Source organism: Rhinolophus sinicus, chromosome 7, assembly GCF_057876585.1.
Source record: "Rhinolophus sinicus isolate RSI-liver-muscle chromosome 7, RSI-T2T, whole genome shotgun sequence".
NCBI classification, from domain to species: domain Eukaryota; kingdom Metazoa; phylum Chordata; class Mammalia; order Chiroptera; family Rhinolophidae; genus Rhinolophus; species Rhinolophus sinicus.
Genome location: NC_142507.1, coordinates 28304147 through 28324423, shown reverse-complemented (window position 1 = coordinate 28324423; position 20277 = coordinate 28304147). Strand labels below are relative to the sequence as shown.

The following is a 20277-nucleotide window of genomic DNA, read 5'->3' as shown; positions in this document are numbered from 1 at the left end:
ACAACTATATTTTCCTTGGCCAACACTACAGTTAAAAACAACGCCTCCGTGAAAATGGTCTCGGTAGACTCCCCAGATTTCCCGCGAAACTGCGGTCCAGTAGGGGATCAAACCAACTGAACGGAGGTGGGCAACCAGCAACGTAGGAGTCTTCTTTCTACTGGACGCCTAAAGCCCCTGCTGTTCCGTCCCCCCCCCGGTCGGTGGGCTGTGGCACCTTCCGAAGGCGGAGCCATGCGAGAACGTCGCTGTGATTGGTGGAGCACCGCCGAGGGCGGTGAAGAAGGTGCCGCCGGCGCGAAACCTTGGGCTTCACTGGTGCAGTCTAGGAGTGGGACCTATCGAGTGCATCCCGGAGCTCCACGTGCGTCGGAAGCTGCGGCCTTTCTCGGGTAACTGCGCGCGGGTGGGGAGGGCGCAGCGCCGTGCCTTGCAAGAATGTCTGTGCTGCGGAGAGGAGGAAGCCGGAAGCCGACGCGGCACGAGCCTGTACTCTTTGTCGTGCAGGTACCCAGAGCACCATGTCGTCCCCAGCGTCGACCCCGAGCCGCGGTGGCAGTCGGCGCGGTAGGGCCACGCCAGCGCAAACACGTAAGTCTTATCTGGCATGTCCGCCCCGCCACTCAGCCCCCCTCCCTCAAGTTTCCGTCTTCTCCTCTGGTCATTTCCCGCCATCGCTGAGAGACCTCGTCCAATGCGCAAGGTCTCCAGACCCACTCTCTAGGTCCCGCCCTCTTGCGGACTGCGAGCATTTGTTCGTGCCCTGCCCATGCCCTGCCCATGCCCTGCCCGTTCTAGTGTGCAGAGACTTTCTTGTGAGGCAGACGTCGCTGGACGCCCATTTCCACCCTTGCCAGGCACTTCGTAAATTTTGATTGATTAAACATGTCTGTCCTCATTTGCATCGGTTTTGTTTGATTTGTATTTGTTCAGTACTGAATCAAACCGTCCAAAGAGAAAGACAAATCCAGGATGATGAACAATGGGAATTGATGACCATCTTTTTCTGTTTTGTGTGTCACAAGCTCGAAGTGCGGATGCCAGGTCATCTCCAACTCTGAGACGTAGAGGCGAGGATTCTACCTCCACAGGAGAGCTACAGCCCATGCCTACCTCGCCTGGAGCTGACTTGCAGACACCTGTCGCACAGGACACATTGTTTTCCAGCCCTCCTCAGATACATTCTTCAAGTGTGTTTCTGAACATCAGTATACTGTTCCTAATATACTGTTCCTAATAACAGATGATGCTTCAGCTGGTCAGATTGCTGGTTTGTTAATGGGTAGTTGATGTAACTACATGAGCTAGTATGTTCACCAGTAGAACAGTGATAGTACATGTTAGGACTTAGTGAGCAGAGAAAGAAACTTGGTGCCTTTTTTTTAAACAATGTTTAATAGTCCTCAGAATCTTAACCTCCAGAAGTTACAATAAACATTCAATTTGCTATTGTGTTTAGTTGATGTAAATCATCAGAGAACATGCTATAGTTTCAAGATTGATGTGCTACCAGAATTTCATTGTAAACTTTAAATTTTTGTTTTTATAGCTATTCCTCTTGACTTTGATGCTAGTTCACCACTGACATATGGCACTCCCAGCTCTCGAGTAGAGGGAACCCCAAGAAGTGGGGTCAGGGGCACACCTGTGAGGCAGAGGCCTGATCTGGGATCTGCACGGAAGGGCCTGCAGGTGGATTTGCAGTCCGAAGGGGTGAGTGAGTATACAGTACAGTCTTCTGATAGCATTATTTTGGGAACATAAAATTGGTAATTCCCCATTAACATGGTTCTGTCATATTTTTTCTGTATAGCCAGCAGCAGAAGATATAGTGGCGAGTGAACAGTCTCTGGGCCAAAAACTTGTGATTTGGGGAACAGATGTAAATGTGGCAACATGCAAAGAAAATTTTCAGGTGAGCTATATATGTTTAAATTCATATGCTTCTGGCTGAAAATACTGGGAGAAAGTGTTTATAATCTATGTTTAAGTAGCCATAATACTTAAGAGTAGGTTTTTAGGTGGCTTAGAATTGTTGATGTTTTTCTAGTTTTTAATAGTGACATACTGTCTTCAAATAGTGACATATTCATAATATATTTTGAATAGTTGCTTATTCCTAAATGCATTAAACTTAATATTTTTCTCTCATCAAGAGATTTCTTCAGTGTTTTACTGACCCTCTGGCTAAAGAAGAAAATGTTGGCATAGATATTACTGAACCTCTGTACATGCAGCGACTTGGGGAGGTAATCGTATATTCTTATAAATTCAAATTATGCATTTCAAAACAATTAGAATATAACTTGTTCATTTTATCTTACAGATTAATGTTATTGGGGAACCATTTTTAAATGTAAACTGTGAACACATAAAATCATTTAACAAAAATCTGTACAGACAGCTCATCTGCTACCCACAGGTAAGAATTTGGCTTTGATGAGTTAGAGTAAACCTCTAGAACATCTGAAGAGTTTTTGGATAGCAAAATTCCTTGGTGGTAACGGAATTTGCCTCCAAAGCAAAAGAACTTCTTTAGAAAATCACGTGTATTCTCCTTTAAGGTAAGCATTTTTTCACACTTTAAAATTTCTGAAATTGAGATGTGTGCTACTGTCAGTAATACATCCTAGTTTAATTGGCAGTGTTTCTTAATAGTATAAAAAGTAATGGTGAATCTTTCCATTGACAGCTTTTTGGGTTTGATGATGAAATGCATCGTAAGTGGAAATATTTTGTAACTGCATCACGTACTTGTGCCATCTCTAACAGAATGCTGTTAGACCATAACCATACTATGGTCTTTTTTTGGGGGGTGGGGAATGGCTTGAAGTTTTATTGATGATGTATCAGCTATGTTAATTCTAGCTATAGGCTTTGGAGGCAAGCTAATTTGGTTTTAAATCTTGACTTTTCTGTTTAATAGCTATGGAACCTGGGTCAAGTTGCTTAGCCCTTCCAGAGACTGTTTCCTCACCTGCAAAAATGGGGAACAAGTGTTAACAAATTTGAATAAAATAATTACGATTTAATCTATTTTGGTATTTCATTGTGGAGAAAAAGTAAGACATGAAAGTATGTACTCAAAATCGTTTGTTACAAATTATTAATAAAAACCTAAAATATGCCAGTACATAGTAAAGGCACTTTCATATATATAATCACATTTAACCCCAGTGAGAGCATACAGAGGTAAGATAAGATAGTTCACTGTGCCCAAGGTTTGTAAATGGCATGTGTGCAATTGTATAGGGTAATGCTTTTGGATTATACCATGTGTTTTAGCTTTTACACTTTGCTAGTATGAAATGCTTTATTTGTATTTAACCCTAAGAGGGGAATACAAACACAGGTTGGAATCCTCATTCATTTCTATAGGAGGTTATCCCAACTTTTGATATGGCTGTCAATGAGATCTTCTTTGACCGTTACCCTGACTCAATCTTGGAACATCAGATTCAAGTAAGACCATTCAATGCATTGAAGACTAAGAATATGAGAAACCTGAATCCAGAAGGTAATATTCTTAATAACAGGAAAATACCTTACATAAAAACAAACAAGACTTTATTTCATTAAGAAACTTGAAAGAATTAGTGGTGATGGATTAGAAATTGACAATAATAGCAGATTCAGTTACACTATATGATTATGAACCCACCATACTTTTTTTTAACTTAACTGAAATTATTACTATGTAACTATAAAGTCAGACAGTTAAGTTCTCGAACTTACCCTAGAAAATGTGCTACATACCTCATTGTTGAATATCACTATGGTCACCTTTGAAGTACTCCCCTTGGGAAGCTAGGCACTAACGCCAGCGCCTAGTCCACCCTTAAAAGCAACTTTTTCTGGAGTGGCCATCAGAGCTGTGGTCTTATTACCCTTGATGTCCTGAATGTCATCAAAATGTCTTCCTTTCACTATTTCCTTTATCTTCAGGTATTGGGGGCCAGATCAGGCAAGTAGGGAAGGTATTCCAATACAGTTATTTGTTTACTGGCTAAAAACTCCCTCACAGAGTGCCATGTGAGCTAGTGCATTGTTGTGATGCAAGAACCAGGAATTGTTGGTGCAAAGTTTAGGTCATTTTCAGGTAACTTTCACGCAACCTTTTCAGCACTTTCAAATAGTAAACTTGGTTAACTGTCCAGTTGGTAAAAATTCATAATGAATAATCCTTCTCATATCAAAAAAGGTTAGCGATATCATTGCAACCAGTTTATGAACTTAATTGTCAGACCTTATATATACTTGCATAAATATGTAATTATTGACAATTCTCTATCTTAAGGTGAATTTATTCAAATATAATTTTACAGTTATTAAGTAGGTGCTTTCTCAGAACCACTGTAGGAGACAAATACAAATATGATCCTTGCTCTAGAGCTTAATCAAGAAAGAAATCTAGTTGGGAGTGTAAAAAAAAGAAGAGGTAAAATAACTGAAGACCACTGCAGGAGATATCTCAGCCCAGGGAGGGAAAGAAAGCACTGGGCCCAAATGGGAAGAGTTCATGGTGAAATAGAAATTGGGGTTACAGTAAGGATTTAGAAACATGAAGGAATTATCTCCAGACAGCAGACTGAAGGAATCTAAAGAGCTTTAAATTCCAACTTAATCTAGATTTTTTTTTTTTCAAAGTCAGTAGGGAGCCACACTGGAAAAAGATTTGCCACTCTTGAGAAGTTCATGGTGGGTCTAGTGTGCAAACTATGTTGAGGTTCAGCTAGGAGACTTGAACAGCTCAAATATGGGGCAGCAGAGTCCTAAGCTTGATAGCAGCCATATGAGTAAAAGTATAGAACAAACATGATGTTTGCCTTATATGAAGATTGAGGTATAAAAGCTATAGAGTGAATATTGCTCTAGGTAAGTGTGTAAAAGACACAAATTTCAGTAAAAATAAGATAGGCAATAAACGAGCAAGTCGTATTAAAGTATTTATTAAAGAAGTGTAATTTTTGTTTTTCTCTTGTGAAACTGGCTCCAGACATTATCTCTGACAGGGATTTCTGGTGGGGACACTGGAAGAGGTAGAGCTGTTTGGGTAAGAGTGTTGCATCTAAGTTTTCAGAGACAGCTTTGTTACACAGAGAATTCCAGAGTAAGATGAGAAATTACTAATTGCCACGTACTCAACTAATTGCAAAATTTTTTAGCTTTTACATTTATTTTGTAATCTGTTACAAAAGTTACATTTTAAAGTTAAAGGATTAGTGGAAAGAGGAACAAAGAAGATTCATGGGAGGACAAGATCAAAGGAAAGGCCTTGGGAATCACCAGTGCTTAAGAAATGGGATGATCTACAAGGCCAGCAATAGCTAACTACATGGCATGTTGACTATAAATAGCAGTGTAACTTCTTTAGAACCAGCAGTGGGAATTAGTTGGGGAAAAAGTTGTCAGGAAAGTTCCAAATTATAGAGGAACCATAAGCAAGAGTGCAAAATAGTCCATATAGGGCTTTTCTTACATAGATAGTGATGATTGGCTATGCTATATAGTGCTCATTCTCTGTCAGGTACTGTTATTAGGCTTGACGTATGCTGACTCAATCCTCAACAATTTATGAGGTATGTACTATCGTTACTCCCATTCTATAGATGAGGTACAAAGAAGTTAAGAGTGTCCCCAAGGTCACAGAGGTTCTTAGTCTAGTCTATGTGGCTCTAGAGCCCATGCTTTTCACATAGACTGAGATAGCAGGACTTACATGAGGCACAATAAGTCAGGTGCGAAAGGCCATGGGACAAAATAGGCAAAAGCATAGATTCTAATCCAAAATCAGAAAGTGAAGCCAGATAAGAGCAGATGAGAAAGAAGATGGTGGGATGCCTGTGGGTCAGGGGCCCAGTGGGTTTGAGAGGAAGGCAGACCTGGACACGAGAAGGGCATTCTAGTCCAGACCCAATGAAATGTCCATGCCTTGGCCACAACACCTACCTGTGACCCCACCCAGTCCCAGGTACCTCTGTACCTCCAGATAAGGTTTTTCTGGGCTTGACAGCAGACCCAGACCTGCCCTGACAAATCCAGCTCTGGGCGATACCGTGTCTACCTGGGCTGTGGACAGTGGCTAATGGATAAACCGACCTCTCTCCCCCCGCAGACATCGACCAACTCATCGCCATCAGTGGCATGGTAATCAGGACGTCCCAGCTGATTCCAGAGATGCAGGAGGCTTTCTTCCAGTGCCAGGTGTGTGCCCACACAGCCCGGGTAGAGATGGACCGCGGCCGCATCGCCGAGCCCTGTGTGTGCGAGCGCTGCCACACCACCCACAGCATGGCACTGATACACAATCGCTCTGTGTTTTCCGACAAGCAGATGGTATGTGACCTTCCTGTGTGTGCTGACTGACTGCCTCTGTGGTATGTTTTGCCCTTTTTCTGCCTCTCCCTGGACTCTCAAAAAGCTAAATATAACTTGTCCACTCTTGAGGCCCTAAAACCTTGCTTCCTAAGTGGCATTCAATTACTTCATTCCTTCTCTGGCAGTGTACATTTTGTTAGAGGGTTGTGGGCTGGATACTTGGATCACTCCTAAGACTTCGGCTTTGGAGTGGCAGTGTCCCTGTTTTATTGCCAGTGAGCACCAGTTCATTATATACTCAAACAGAATGCATTCTTCCACTGTAAACATCTTAAGTTTAATGTTTATAGGTTGACAGATCAAATTAGCCTCTGATTTATTAAATCAAATTTAACATGAGATGCTTCTATAGGAAATATGTAAGACTATAAAATTTTAACATGTCAGATTAAGAGTACATAAACATTTAAGAACTGTAAAAATTATTTAGTTAAGTTCTGTCGTTTTGCAACTGTTCCACTGGTAAAGAATGGGTTGAGAAATTTTTCTCACAAATTTTATTTGTATAGGAACTTTGACCTCTTACCTCTTTAATCATGAAATTTTTAAGATGAAGTTATTAAAATAACAAGTGGGGAAAGGCAGACAAATCATTTATTTACTGTGATTGTAATGGTGTAAAAGTATCCATAAGTATGAACACTTTTTTTGTTGCAATGTTTAAAAAAATTTTTTTAACGTTAAGTAGCAAGAATGTGGTCAAAATACTGCGAAAGGTAATTTTCCTTATTGGGGGCTAATAAGAAAATTATTAGCAAACGTGAAAACCTGTTGTAATGACAAGTGGGGAAAAAAAAGGGGAGGGACATGCTAGAATGAGACTAATGAATTTATTTAGCTGTATCTAATCAATTTATTTAGCAATATGCAATAGCAAAAGACTTAGGTACTTAGGAGAATGTGCTAATGACAGAATGTAAAAGTGGTTAAGACTGAACTATATATTGATAATGTCATGTCAAAGAAGTATACATATAAGTTTAAGAGATCTCAACTATGTTTACTATTGATCAAAAATCACTTGGCTAAATACACAAATAACATCAATAAAGAATATCCAAAAGCAATAATAAACTTTTTAGGATAGCAGCTATTACAGTAGATGCCAAAAGCTCACCAAACCATAGGAAAAACAATACTGAAACAGTCAGGAATCAAAACCTTGCCAGGTCTGCAGCAGAGAGAAACTCAGGCATCTCTGCTGCTTACTAGTTCCGCAGAATGTTGCTGTTGTTGCTGGAAGTTAGGGCATCTCTTGATGCTACAAGCTGCAAGCTGCATACAAGTTTCCAAAATGCTAACAAGTTCTTAAGGCTAACCATGGGGAACAACACTGGAGAGGTTTGGAACCAGCCAGACCTCACCAGGTCCGCAGCTGGAAGTCAGGGCGACTCCGAGTGATGTAAGCTGCATGTTGTATACGAGTCTTCAAAATGTTAGAATGATGAAGACTGACCAATCACAAATGATGAAATTACGAAATTACACTGCCACCTGAGATCTGTCTTATATATTTTTTCAGATGTGCCCTAGAGCCAAGCCCCTTTTTCCTGCCTCCCCCTCCAGGAATGGCCAGTTCCTGTGATAAGAATATTGCTTATTCGGCTGAAGGGCCAGTTCATTCAGACAAACAACACCTGCTGTTCTCGCCTGGGACCATCGGCCCAAGGCCTTGCAGTCTGGCAACATACCTGTCACATCATTCTGATATAACTTAGTTAGTTCTCCACCTCATTTGCTGATGTGGGCAAAACAGACAGAAAGCAGCATCCTCCCATATCTCTCCTGCTGGGAATGAAACACGGGAGAAATTTCCTTAGCCCTAAGCTAACCAATTCCTCACATGCAGTCTGTCACGGGTGGGAACCCCATATGCAATCTCTCATGTGGGAAAAGGAACAAAAGCTAACCAATACGTTACGTGCAATCTCTCTTGTGGGGAAACACAAAAACTAACAGACAAAAGCTCACATCAGCCAATGAAGGCAAATTTTCCTCAACATATTCCTACACATGTTCAGTGTTAATACTAACCAAATAATTGCAAATAAAATTAACATGTAAATGTTTAATATTGGTACAAATTGTTGGAACAAATGTATCTCAATTCACGCCAGCATGGTGCTACGGGCTGGACATAAAAAGGTTCCCGAGGAGCTTGTAGTGTGTATTCTTTGAATGCTCCAAAGACTCCCATACTGACTTAGAATAAAACCTGTGTCTTAGAGTAGTCTCCAAGCCCACATGGACCGTCATTACCCACGGCACACCTTTGTACCCACCGATCTTGCTGGCATTCTCTCAGCTATTTCTTTATTCATGGATCATCAGCCAAGCTCAAGCCTGACTCAGGACCTTTGTACTTACGTTCTTTCCATTGGGAACATTTCCTTCTTTCCCAACATCCTTAGACCTGTGCCCAGAGGTCACCTGATTTAAGAAAGGCCTTCCCTAACCTTGCTTTATGAAAAGCATCTCCTGCACTTCCATTCCCTGTACTGCTTACTCTTCTGTATTGCATTTGTTACTGTCAGATCTGTTACATGCTCACTTGTGTGTTATCTGTCCCTCCACTCTGACGGAAGAAACTTTGTTCATTGCAGAGTCCCCAACACCTAGAACAGTACTCAAAAGAGGCTGTCAGATGAGTGGATATAATTAGGTAAATAGGCAAGTATTTGTGAGGTGCTTGCAGTGACTAGCAGAGATGCACAGAAATGCTTAACCATGAACCTGAAAAGTGTGCTTCCCACCTAGGAAATCTACTAGAAGTAACTTCTAAAATAATTATAAAGTAAATAAACATTTATGCAAAGATAACCCACTACAACCTTAAAAATGGTATTTTTAAAAAGTCACTTAAAGTGTGCCTCCCCTCCCCCAAATAGGGATATGTTTAAATAACATCCTCATAAAAAGCATGTTCATGTCACATTAAAAGCTTTTTAAAAAACTATCAAGATTAAAACAAACAATGTTTTGAAAAGTAAAGATGCTAAGCATCAAAAAGTTATTTCTCATTGGTACAAAAACTTGCAGCTTTTGTATCCGTTACGCTTTCTTCATTTTCTGAGTTCCTATTTTTCACTGCTCTTCTTTCAGATCAAGCTCCAAGAGTCTCCTGAAGATATGCCTGCAGGACAGACACCTCACACTGTCGTTCTTTTTGCTCACAATGATCTTGTTGACAAGGTTCAACCTGGGGACAGAGTGAATGTTACTGGTAAGAATGTAGGTTGTATTGATGCCATAATCTTGCTTTTGATGACAACTTTTAGTCAGTTCTTTGACTTGGTCATGAATTCATTGGCATGGGGCAATGTCCTGCCTCCAGCATCATTCAGGGCTTGAGAAGATAGGGTGTAGTGCTTTAATCACCTTTTTAACATCAAGACAATGTTTCGGTGCATTGTCTTTGCAGTCTCTTGCTATCTCGGTATTCCAAAGATATGTGTGTATCTTGAGTGGATAGTGTTGGTATCTTGAGAAAACAGCTTCAGACAAGGCTGGTATTGGCAGCATTTGAGCTATGCCACCAGCTCCAGGAAGTATCACAACTCTAGAATTTTAAATAATTTTCTACTTATTTCCTAAATGCATAGCTAAAGGTTAAATTTTATTATAGGAAAGCATGTATCCTAGCACCTTGCTTCCATGCTAGGAGTTTACATGACGATACTTTTAGAGATGAGGAAGCTGAGATTCATAGAAGTGTCTATTGGCGTAGCTAAGGTTCTGGTGGTTTGCGGCACTAGTAGTCATCCTCATCTTTCCCACTGCACCACATGAATATCCAGTGTTTCTTTCAATGCTTCGTAGCAGTGTGGGCATTTGGTTTCGTGGGAGTGGGAGTAGTTTATGAGGATTGTAGTTATTGGTTAGAGGGCAGTGTGAGAATTGAATCCACAGAGTGGCTAAGGCTTCTGGGACAGTCCATCTGTTCCATTCAGTGAGTCAGGACTTCTTATCCTGTGTCTTCCCCAGTATGAAATCCAGCAATTGTCACTAGAAAATTTGAAAGATTTGTCATCTTTAGAGAAAGAGATATGCAATCCTTATTCTGCCACCCTACTGCTCTGAAAGCCTCAATGAAGTATTTAACCCAATATTTTAATCTTCTCAACTGCAAAGTGGAATTAATGTGATGATACATGTAAAAGTGTTTGTGGGAAAGGGGCTATGAAAAATGCTGTCTACATGTAAAATAAGTATTAGTGCAGTTCTGTGAAGATAAATCCTTGTAGGCACCAATAAAGGTAGCTGCTTTAAACATAATAAACATAGTCGTCCATCTTCAGTCTGTCTTGGCTTGAAGAATAGTGTGTATTCTAAGACTGTTACATATGTTTTCAAAAAGAATTACATTGACCTGTTAAACCAAAGGACAAATGACATCTGGTGGCATGTTGTGAAAGCTGTTAGGGAAAGATTGGATATTTTCTCCTCAAAATTCAGTAGGAAACTGAATTGTCCTGGAGTTCAAGCGTTCTAATTTGAAATCCAAAAAAGGTAAACATCAGACATATCAGTTTTGGAAATTTTTGTTCTTGGAAAATGGATGAGTTGTTTTGGTTGAAGAGTTGATTGTTCATCTATTTCTTATAATGTTAATTTACATTATTTGGAAAGCAAAGTGGGGCATGAGCATTCACCTAGGAATACCTCCTATTATGAACAAAATATAGTCATTTTTCCATTACCATTTCTTTACCTTTGACTCAGTAGATTGTCTTATTGTGTGTGAAATAATTTGTGAGTGATTTTTTAATAGTTTTTGGGGTAGTATTTTAACAGCATTTTGTTCCAGTCAAATAATTGTTAAGTAGATTCTGTACACTCTGCTTAAGGGAAATGAAAATACTATTTCAAAATACTATTCACGCTACACAGCCATGAGCCAAGCATTGTTCTAGAAGCAAAATAATTTGATTTAAACCTCAAAATGATTAAGTGCAATGTGATTATTTATGCTAATATAGGTGAGCAAGGTCACAGAGCTAACAACTGGTCACAGATGAACACATTTTTAGCTGTCTTTTTCAGAAACCTGTGTTCTTTCCAACTTGATCCTGCCCCCTTTAGCAGAGAACCTTACAGTATAAGCCTAAGTCCTTCACTCTAGGAGTTCCATGAAGACAACATGCGTGGAGCTCACCTCCTCCAATGCCAGCTGTCAGCTCGCAAAGCTGCCTGTTTTCTGTGCTAGTTTGCTGAGCCTGTTAGTGGAAGGTAAAAGTATGTTTCTTGGTTGTGCCCTCAGGCATCTATAGAGCTGTGCCTATTCGAGTCAATCCAAGAGTGAGTAATGTGAAGTCTGTCTACAAAACCCACATTGATGTTATTCATTATCGAAAAACTGATGCAAAACGTCTGTATGGCCTTGATGAAGAAGCAGAACAGAAACTTTTTTCAGAGAAGCATGTGGAATTGCTTAAGGAACTTTCCAGAAAACCAGACATTTATGAGAGACTTGCTTCAGCCTTGGCTCCAAGCATTTATGAACATGAAGATATAAAGAAGGTAACAATGGATTTTTATATTTAAATTATATTTCAGTCTGTAGAAATAGAGTTTTAACAATGTCTGTTTAAACATATTTATTTGTTTAGGGAATCTTGCTTCAACTCTTTGGCGGAACAAGAAAGGATTTTAGTCACACAGGAAGGGGCAAATTTCGTGCTGAGATCAACATTCTGCTGTGTGGTGACCCTGGGACCAGCAAGTCCCAGCTGCTTCAGTATGTGTACAACCTGGTCCCCAGGGGCCAGTACACATCTGGGAAGGGCTCCAGTGCGGTCGGCCTCACTGCATATGTAATGAAAGACCCTGAGACGAGGCAGCTTGTCCTGCAAACTGGTGCCCTTGTCCTCAGTGACAATGGTATCTGCTGTATTGATGAGTTTGACAAGATGAATGAAAGTACAAGATCAGTATTGCATGAAGTCATGGAACAGCAGACTCTTTCCATTGCAAAGGTAAGTCACATTCTCCATCCATAAACATGGACACATTTAAAATGTGTGGACACTTGAAATAAAGCATTTGTGGAACTGTGCAGTGTTATCTTAATTCTAAACTGTGGGAAACTGGCAAATACTTTCTATTAGATTTCAGCTAAACCTGAGTATTTTCTACAGGATCCTCTTTTATCTTTTTTGCTGACCTAACCCACTAATGTGAGGTTTTCATAGAACTTGAGTTTGTCCTAAATATCATGGTACAACTTGGTGACTAGAGACATGGCAGAGGCCATGCCAGGCAAAGAAGACTCGCACAGTTCCTGCCAGCATCCAGGTGAGGCTTCTAACTGCAGTGTTTTCTCTGATAGGCTGGGATTATTTGTCAGCTCAATGCTCGCACCTCTATCCTGGCAGCAGCAAATCCGATCGAGTCTCAATGGAATCCTAAAAAAACTACTATTGAGAATATCCAGCTACCGCATACATTATTATCAAGGTATGAAAACGTTTTTATAAAACAGATGTTCTTGCTTTGCTCATTTGTAGAGTTTTCAGGGTGAGATTAAGCAAAGGAAATACTAATATTTTGCAATTGATAGTATATACACTTTAATACAAAAGTTTTCAAATTTGGTTGGTCAAATGTTTTCATGGCAGGGACAGTGTGTTTCTCTTCTCAGCTATGGGTAGCACCTTAACATTCATTTGTTTTTTGAAGCAATTAGGACAGTCACCTTAACATTCTTTTCAGAAGCCTGTCACTCACTACTTACTCTATCTCAGTCTTAAAGCCACTATTGAGAACCAGCCACTGTACTCTGTTCTACAGAGAATAGCTTCACACGGTAGATAAGGTTTTAAAAAATTAAATTTGTTCATGTGGAATCATGTTATCCACAGTTTCTCACCCCACTGCCCAAATACTGATGTATTTCATAAAATTATTTTAGATTTTAATTACTTCTTTTTAACCAAATACAGAGGTGCTAAAAAAAATGTGTACACATTTTAAGAAAGAAAAACTATTAAAATTGTAATATTCAATATATACTGATAGCAAAAAAATGAATACAAGTCACGTTTGACTTCTGCAATGACAAGTGGTGCTCAAAGTGGTTACTATCAGTGTCCATACACTTCTGATTACGGCAAACTGCTTGAGCAACGTTGACCAAAGTGTCCACTTGTATACATTTTTTTGGCACCCCTGGTAGTTTTTTTCCCCAAACAGTTGAACATATTTTCATTTGTATCATCTAGGCTTCAAAATTATATTAACATTTCCTACAGGGGAATTTTAATTCTTTGACTCAGCTGTTCAATGACCAGCTGTTTTCTGGGCAGACCTAAGGGCCAGGAGAGCGGTTGCCTGCTAGGGACAGAGCAGGGTGAATTGCATTGATCTGTAGGCAACCTGACAGAAGACACTTATTCTTCCTCAGCAGCCCTGACTGAACACATGTTCACTGTACATGCCTAGGTCCAAGAGACATAAATTATGTTTGTCGGTACGTTGGTGTCCCAACTAGGAAAACAGTGTTTTTACAATATTTTCTCAGGTTTGATTTGATCTTCCTCATGCTGGACCCTCAGGACGAAGCCTACGACAGGCGTCTTGCACACCACCTTGTCGCTCTGTACTACCAGAGCGAGGAGCAAATGGAGGAGGAGTTCATGGACATGGCCGTACTGAAGGACTACATTGCTTATGCTCATAGCATGGTCATGCCTCGGTTGAGCCAGGAAGCCAGCCAAGCTCTCATTGAGGTAACACACATCCATGTTTAAAGCCTGAGAAAATGTTTTGCTGAGCCTAGAGCCAAAAGTCTTAATGTAACTAGCCAGTCATCCTCTTAAAACAATAATTATTTTGTTAATACTATTTTGTATAACTACTTTTCCTCCTCTATTGCAAAATTAACTTTTCTGAATGTAAAAATGGGTAAAGGATTCATTTCTATAGGTTGTACACATTTTATATTAAATCCTTACAAGCATAGTGAATTTAAGATCAGAATTAGGAGTTGAAATATTGGTGATATTACTTAGTAACTCTAACTCTAGATAAAGTCATCCAATCTCTCTTGAGCTTCCATTTGCTTGTTTCTAAATAATAAAATGAATTAAAGTATTTTATGTTCACTTTTCGGCATCCTTTTACATGGGCAGCAGTGCATGATGACTCATAATTAGGTTATTCAAACCTTGTGATAGGAAGGTTTCCTGGTGTTTTGATGGGCTTTGCATCATACATAATGAAGCTCCCAAAAATTGCTCAGATGAAAGTTAGATGATAACATTTTTAATTTTTGGTTTTGATTTTCCATTGTATGATTTTTGAGGATTGCTCAAAATAAAATTATATTACCTATATATGTTTAATAAAACTTACTTTTGTAACGTCCCAGTAATCCTTTTTGTGTATGGTACCTTGTTAAATGGATCCCCAGCAGAGATAAAAACCAGAGTCAGTACCTGAGGACCTTTTTCAGAAGGGCACCCTGATTAGTCCTCTGCTCTAATTGTAGCCTGCACTGTTTCCAACACACCATATCCTCTTGAGGGCCAGGCCTCATGCACTTCACTGCCCATTCCCATTCTTCATTCTTCAAAGCTACGTCAGATATTGCCTTGATGAGTTTCAAGGCACAAAGCTTGATCTTACTAATTCTGCTCTGTATCTACACATGGCAGCCACGCAGGAGTCTGTTAATCCTAAATGTTAAAAGTTCAACCATGAAACTAAGGTTATTACCAAAGAATTTTGTTTTTTTTCCTATCTACACTAGGCTTATGTAGACATGAGAAAGATTGGTAGTAGCCGAGGAATGGTTTCCGCATACCCGCGACAGCTGGAATCATTGATTCGCTTAGCAGAAGCCCATGCTAAAGTCCGATTTTCAAGCAAAGTTGAAGCAATTGATGTCGAAGAGGCAAAACGCCTGCATCGGGAGGCTCTAAAGCAATCTGCCACTGACCCCCGGACTGGCATTGTGGACATATCTATTCTTACTACAGGTTTGTTATTTGCATTAAACAAAAACATACGGAAATTATTTAATATGTAAATAATTGATATTTCACATTTAAGCTAACAATTCAGTCATTTGAAGCAGAGGTTCTTAACCTTTTTTGGATCAAATCATCTTTGAGAATCTGATAAAAGTTGTGAGAAAAACACATACTAACTTATGAGAAAAATATACGCTAGTGCATGTACAGTGTTGTATCTAATTTCAAAGGTATTCTGTCTCTAAGCACCCGTGTTATCCCATTTTTAAGAAGTGATTCGTTTCTTAATGAGTACTGACTGCTATTCAGACTATGTGGACTATGTTTCAGTGGAAAGTAGCAGCTATTGGCTAATAGAAAATTGGAAACAATTCAGAACTCATGATTTTGAATGTGTTTTGGCATTCAGCCACTGTCCCGTAACGTTTATATAAATTTGAAACATTTCACTTCCTTGTAGCAGAAATATTTTCATTAATATCTTTTAAATCAGGAATGAGTGCCACCTCTCGTAAACGGAAAGAAGAGTTAGTGGAAGCATTGAAAAAACTTATTTTATCTAAAGGCAAAACACCAGCTCTAAAATACCAGCAACTTTTTGAAGATATTCGAGGACAATCTGACATAGTAAGTGTTTATATGTATTTTTTGTGTAATAGAGTTTTTTCCTTTAATACTGCTTTCAAGGTTTTTCTTATTTTTTCTTTCATTTATTAAGTAATAAATGTACATAAATATAAAGAAGAAAAGTAAGATCACCCATAAAACCATCATCAAGAAATAATCACAATTAAAATTTTGTTAATACTCCTTTCGTAATTTTTCTATGTGTAAATGTACACGTGTAGTCTTTTCTTTGAAAAATGGACATAAATCAATTACGTTTATACCGTGTTGTAACTTGCTGTTTCTTAAATTAACAATTAATACTGTTTCATAACATTCATAATGGTTGGGTAACAGTCTGTTGTATGCATGTTCCATCATTTACTTAACCGGGTTTTGGATATTTAGGATGTTTGCAGTTTTTTGCTATTATAGTGTTGCGATCACACATCTTAATAACTATCAAATTTATTATATAAATTTGGGGGATAAAATACTCAGGTGCCCTTTTGTGAATAAGTAAAATTGAGTTGTTCAGTGAAAAGAACTCCAGTGGCCAAAACCAGCCCTTTGCCTGCTATCACAATGCTCCTTCACTTACGTATTGTCTGCAGCTGTGTTGGCACAGTAGGGGCAGAGTTGAGTATTTGCCAAGCCTGTGGAATTTATCATCAGGCCCTTTACAGGAAATGTTTGCCACTCCTGAGTTAGAATATAAGAAATATATATATAACTGTGATGATTTCAGGTTCTTTAAACTGAAATCATTGTATGTATATCAGATGAGGGAGTACTTGGTGTGTAAAATATTTGTTTTCCTCCTCTTCCCCAAAGGCAATAACCAAAGATATGTTTGAAGAAGCATTGCGTGCCTTGGCTGATGATGACTTCTTGACAGTAACTGGGAAAACTGTTCGCTTGCTCTGAAGCTGTTGTGAGCAGTGCTGTGTGTTTTGCTCGTCTGCACTTCCTTGCGTACATGTGTGGCATATGAGCCAATCAGCTTCCACTGCTGCCATTACTGGAAATAGATTCTTGAAGTCATTATTTTGCTCCATAAAAATTTTCTAACCTGGGTACAATTTTTGTAGTGAAGTGTGTATAGTCGTTTTCTAAAACATTTTAAGTAAAAATACCATGCCAATTTACAAACATACAGTAGAGATTATTTTCTTGCCATTTCTTCACCAGAATTTTAATGTGTATTTATATGCAGATAGTAGGATGTCAGTCTTTTTTGAAGATGAAGTCTGAGCCATACATTTTGTGCTAGACTTTCTAATGGCAATCATATGCTTTAGGTTATTATAATATGAAATAAGACTTAGCCAGGGCATATCATTCAGAGTGAGGTAATGAAAGACCAGACAGAGCCTTTCTCCCTGTTACACCTCTCAAGTGTAATTACCTCTAGAGGCTAGTTCTCATGGCTACTATAAGATCAAAAATGGATGGTTGGAAAGGATTACATTCTAGGTTAACTTTTACTACTTTATCCTAATGTGTTAAACTTTTTCATAAATAAATGACAGACTAAGTAATAAATACTTGTTTATCAGGCATTATTTTTAATTAAGTAAAAAGGTTTAATAAATACTATATTCATGGAAGTTCATGATTGTAAATACTTGGTAAATCATCAAAGAAAGTATATGATGAATTCTATTTTATTCAAAAATTATTTCAATCCTAGTAGTCATTCTTATAAAACTATAAGCTGAAATCTTATATGGAAATACTACTATAATAAATAATCCCTGAAACATTTAAGTCGTATGAGTTAAACCTTTTTTATAACTTAGAGTCAACATTCACTGGTAACATTCATAGAAAATGATAGATTTAATTGAATGTTTAAATAGCATTAAAATTTTATTTTATTAAATTTATTAGGGTGACACTGGTTAATAAAATTACATAGGTTTCAAGTGTACTGTTCTGTATTAAATCATCTCTATATTGCATTGTTGTTCACCACCCAAAGTCAAATCTTCGATCAGCATATTCTACCTTCCACGCCACCCTTTTCCTTCTGGTAACCACTATACTGTTGTCTGTATCTATGAGTTTTTGTTTGTCTTATTGATTTGTTGCTTTCAGTTTTATATCCCACATATGAGTGAAATCATACGGTTCTGTAATTTTCTTTCTGAATTACTTATGCATGATAATCTCAAGATCCATCCATGTCGCAAATGACAGTATTTCATCTTAATGCCATGTAATACTCAGTTGTATATATACCACATCTTTACCCAATCATCTGTGGAAGGACACTTCAGTTTCCATGTCTTGGCCACTGTGAATAATGCTGCAACGAACAAGAGAGTACATACATCTTTATGGATAAATGTTTTCAGGATTTTTTGGTAGATAGAAGAGGATTGCTGGGTCATATAGTAATTCTATTCTTAATGTTTTGAGGAACCTCCATACTGTTTTCCATAGTGGCTGTACCAGTTTACAGTTCCACCAGCAGTGGATGAGGGTTCCTTTTTCTTAACCTCTCCAACAACACTTGTTATTACTTGCCTTGTTGATAATAGCTCTTCTAACAGATGTGAGGTGATACTTCATTGTGGTTTTGATTTGCATTTCCCTAATAGCTAGTGAAGTTGAGCATTTTGTGACGTCATCTCTTGGCCACTTGTATGTCTTAACGTTGAGGTCATCTGACCAAACTCTTACATTTTCATGAATCATTCTTATCTGTGCTGTCCTTGGCAAGTGTGCAAAACTATACTTTGAAGGAGATAGTGATTAGGTTCGGGCATCACCAAAGGTGCAAAGCCAACAGCCCACCAAATGGCTTTACTAGTGAGGTTTCCTCAGTGAACTCATTGTGGAGGAGATGCTTTTATATATAATCCTTAACTACTATAGGATCAATTCTTTCCTTTTTACTGATGAAGAAAGCAAGAAGTCTCATCTCTTGCCTGAAATCCCAAAAAAAGGCAAGAAATTAAAACAGTTGCATCTTCTGACAGAACTTAATTTAACTGCCATGCTCAGGCTGCGCCCAGGCTACAACTTGGGTTTCTAACTCTGTTTGATGCTTTTGAATACACTGCTTACGCTTCTAAAATCATGCAGAAAAGGTCTGGTGCCTGTCACATATTGTGCACTTTATAAATGTTCCATTGAGTAGAGAAGTTTGTTGAACTGGTCTTCCAACCACATGGTTTTCAGATTTGAAATAAGTTGTTTTCACAGCTCTGAAGTTTGTGAGAGATAACTGGTCCTTAGGTCATATTTGAGCTTGCCGCTGACAAGCTGTGAATAGCACACAATATGGAAATCACACATTATTTAGGGTTTTGTGAGGCCAAGTTACATGAAAGTGATTAGAAAATTTCTATGGCCGCAATGAGAAAGAGCTCTCCTGAGTTAACCTAAATTGCATATTGAATAAGGTCACCAAAAAAGTCCCTTTCCCAGTTTTAAAACTTCTAATTTAAGAACAGCATTGCTGCTACTAGGCAGCTAGAAATCGAGGTGTCAAAGTTCTAGAGCTGATTCCTTAATACAGTACAGTTCTGTAGAGTTACAGAATTGATGCAGAAATTAAAGACGGTTTTTGTTTTCCCTCCAGATTAAATTCTTGGCATACAGTAATGGCTAGAATGTTGGGAGCTATCTTTGTATTTGAAATTTAAAAATGTAAATAATACCTGAAACTGCTTGGTAAGTAGTATATACTCAAATACTTGTTGACTAAGATGTTTTCTCCCTGAAGTTTATACATTAGTAATATTTTTGTAAACCTTGCAATTCAATTCCAAGATGGAAGGTCTATATAAGTGAAGTGTATGTATAGCTTGATTTTAAGGGAAATTTTAATTGAATGAAAATAATGTGGCTCTCTTCTTGCTGGCAGGTTCCATTGTAGTGAACCTCAGTTTAATTTGGTGAATTTCCTGTTCACATTTGTAACTTGCCCAATGGTTTGTAGGTCTCCAAGAGCAGGGACAATAATATCCCCTCAGTGCTGTTCCTGGGCATAAATGATAGTTGCGCAGAGAATTGACTCCTGTGAGGAAGAGTTAGGAATATAGGAGTTATGAGGGCGTTCTTGAAACCTGAAATCTCAGGATGCGGAGTGGAAGAATAAGAGGATGTGTTCAAATTAGAGCTCTGCCCCCTAAATTCTGACATGTTCCTTTGATGGTGTGCCACATGACTGGGAGCACACCACATCCTTCAGGAGTGCTGGACAGGAAAAATGGACAGCCTCTGCCTTGGGCTGAAGATCATCTTCCCCATTGGTACAAGGTGGTTTATGGTGTAAAGAATCACAAATACCTGTTTCTGAGTTATTTCT

General features: G+C 38.7%; 1 protein-coding gene across 1 annotated transcript; it reads left to right on the top strand.

Moving 5' to 3' along the window:
* Window positions 1–245: 245 nt before the first annotated feature.
* MCM4 (minichromosome maintenance complex component 4) lies at window positions 246–17721 on the top strand. The gene is made up of 17 exons (XM_019718435.3): window positions 246–392; window positions 508–591; window positions 1026–1190; window positions 1550–1713; window positions 1814–1915; window positions 2157–2249; window positions 2327–2422; window positions 3379–3517; window positions 6116–6336; window positions 9481–9601; window positions 11639–11898; window positions 11988–12353; window positions 12707–12834; window positions 13898–14105; window positions 15128–15356; window positions 15844–15977; window positions 16791–17721. Exons 2-17 carry the CDS (start codon window positions 522–524, stop codon window positions 16881–16883), a joined length of 2589 nt encoding a protein of 862 aa, XP_019573994.2. The 5' UTR covers window positions 246–392; window positions 508–521; the 3' UTR covers window positions 16884–17721.
* The last annotated feature ends 2556 nt before the right edge of the window (window positions 17722–20277 follow it).

Excerpts from the sequence above, each read along its gene's own strand:
- MCM4 (XM_019718435.3), top strand. The coding sequence starts at position 522 with ATGTCGTCCCCAGCGTCGACCCCGAGCCGCGGTGGCAGTCGGCGCGGT. Across the intron at positions 2,423-3,378 it reads AGCTCATCTGCTACCCACAG|GAGGTTATCCCAACTTTTGA; the intron begins GTAAGAATTTGG and ends TCATTTCTATAG. Across the intron at positions 3,518-6,115 it reads GAGAAACCTGAATCCAGAAG|ACATCGACCAACTCATCGCC; the intron begins GTAATATTCTTA and ends CTCCCCCCGCAG.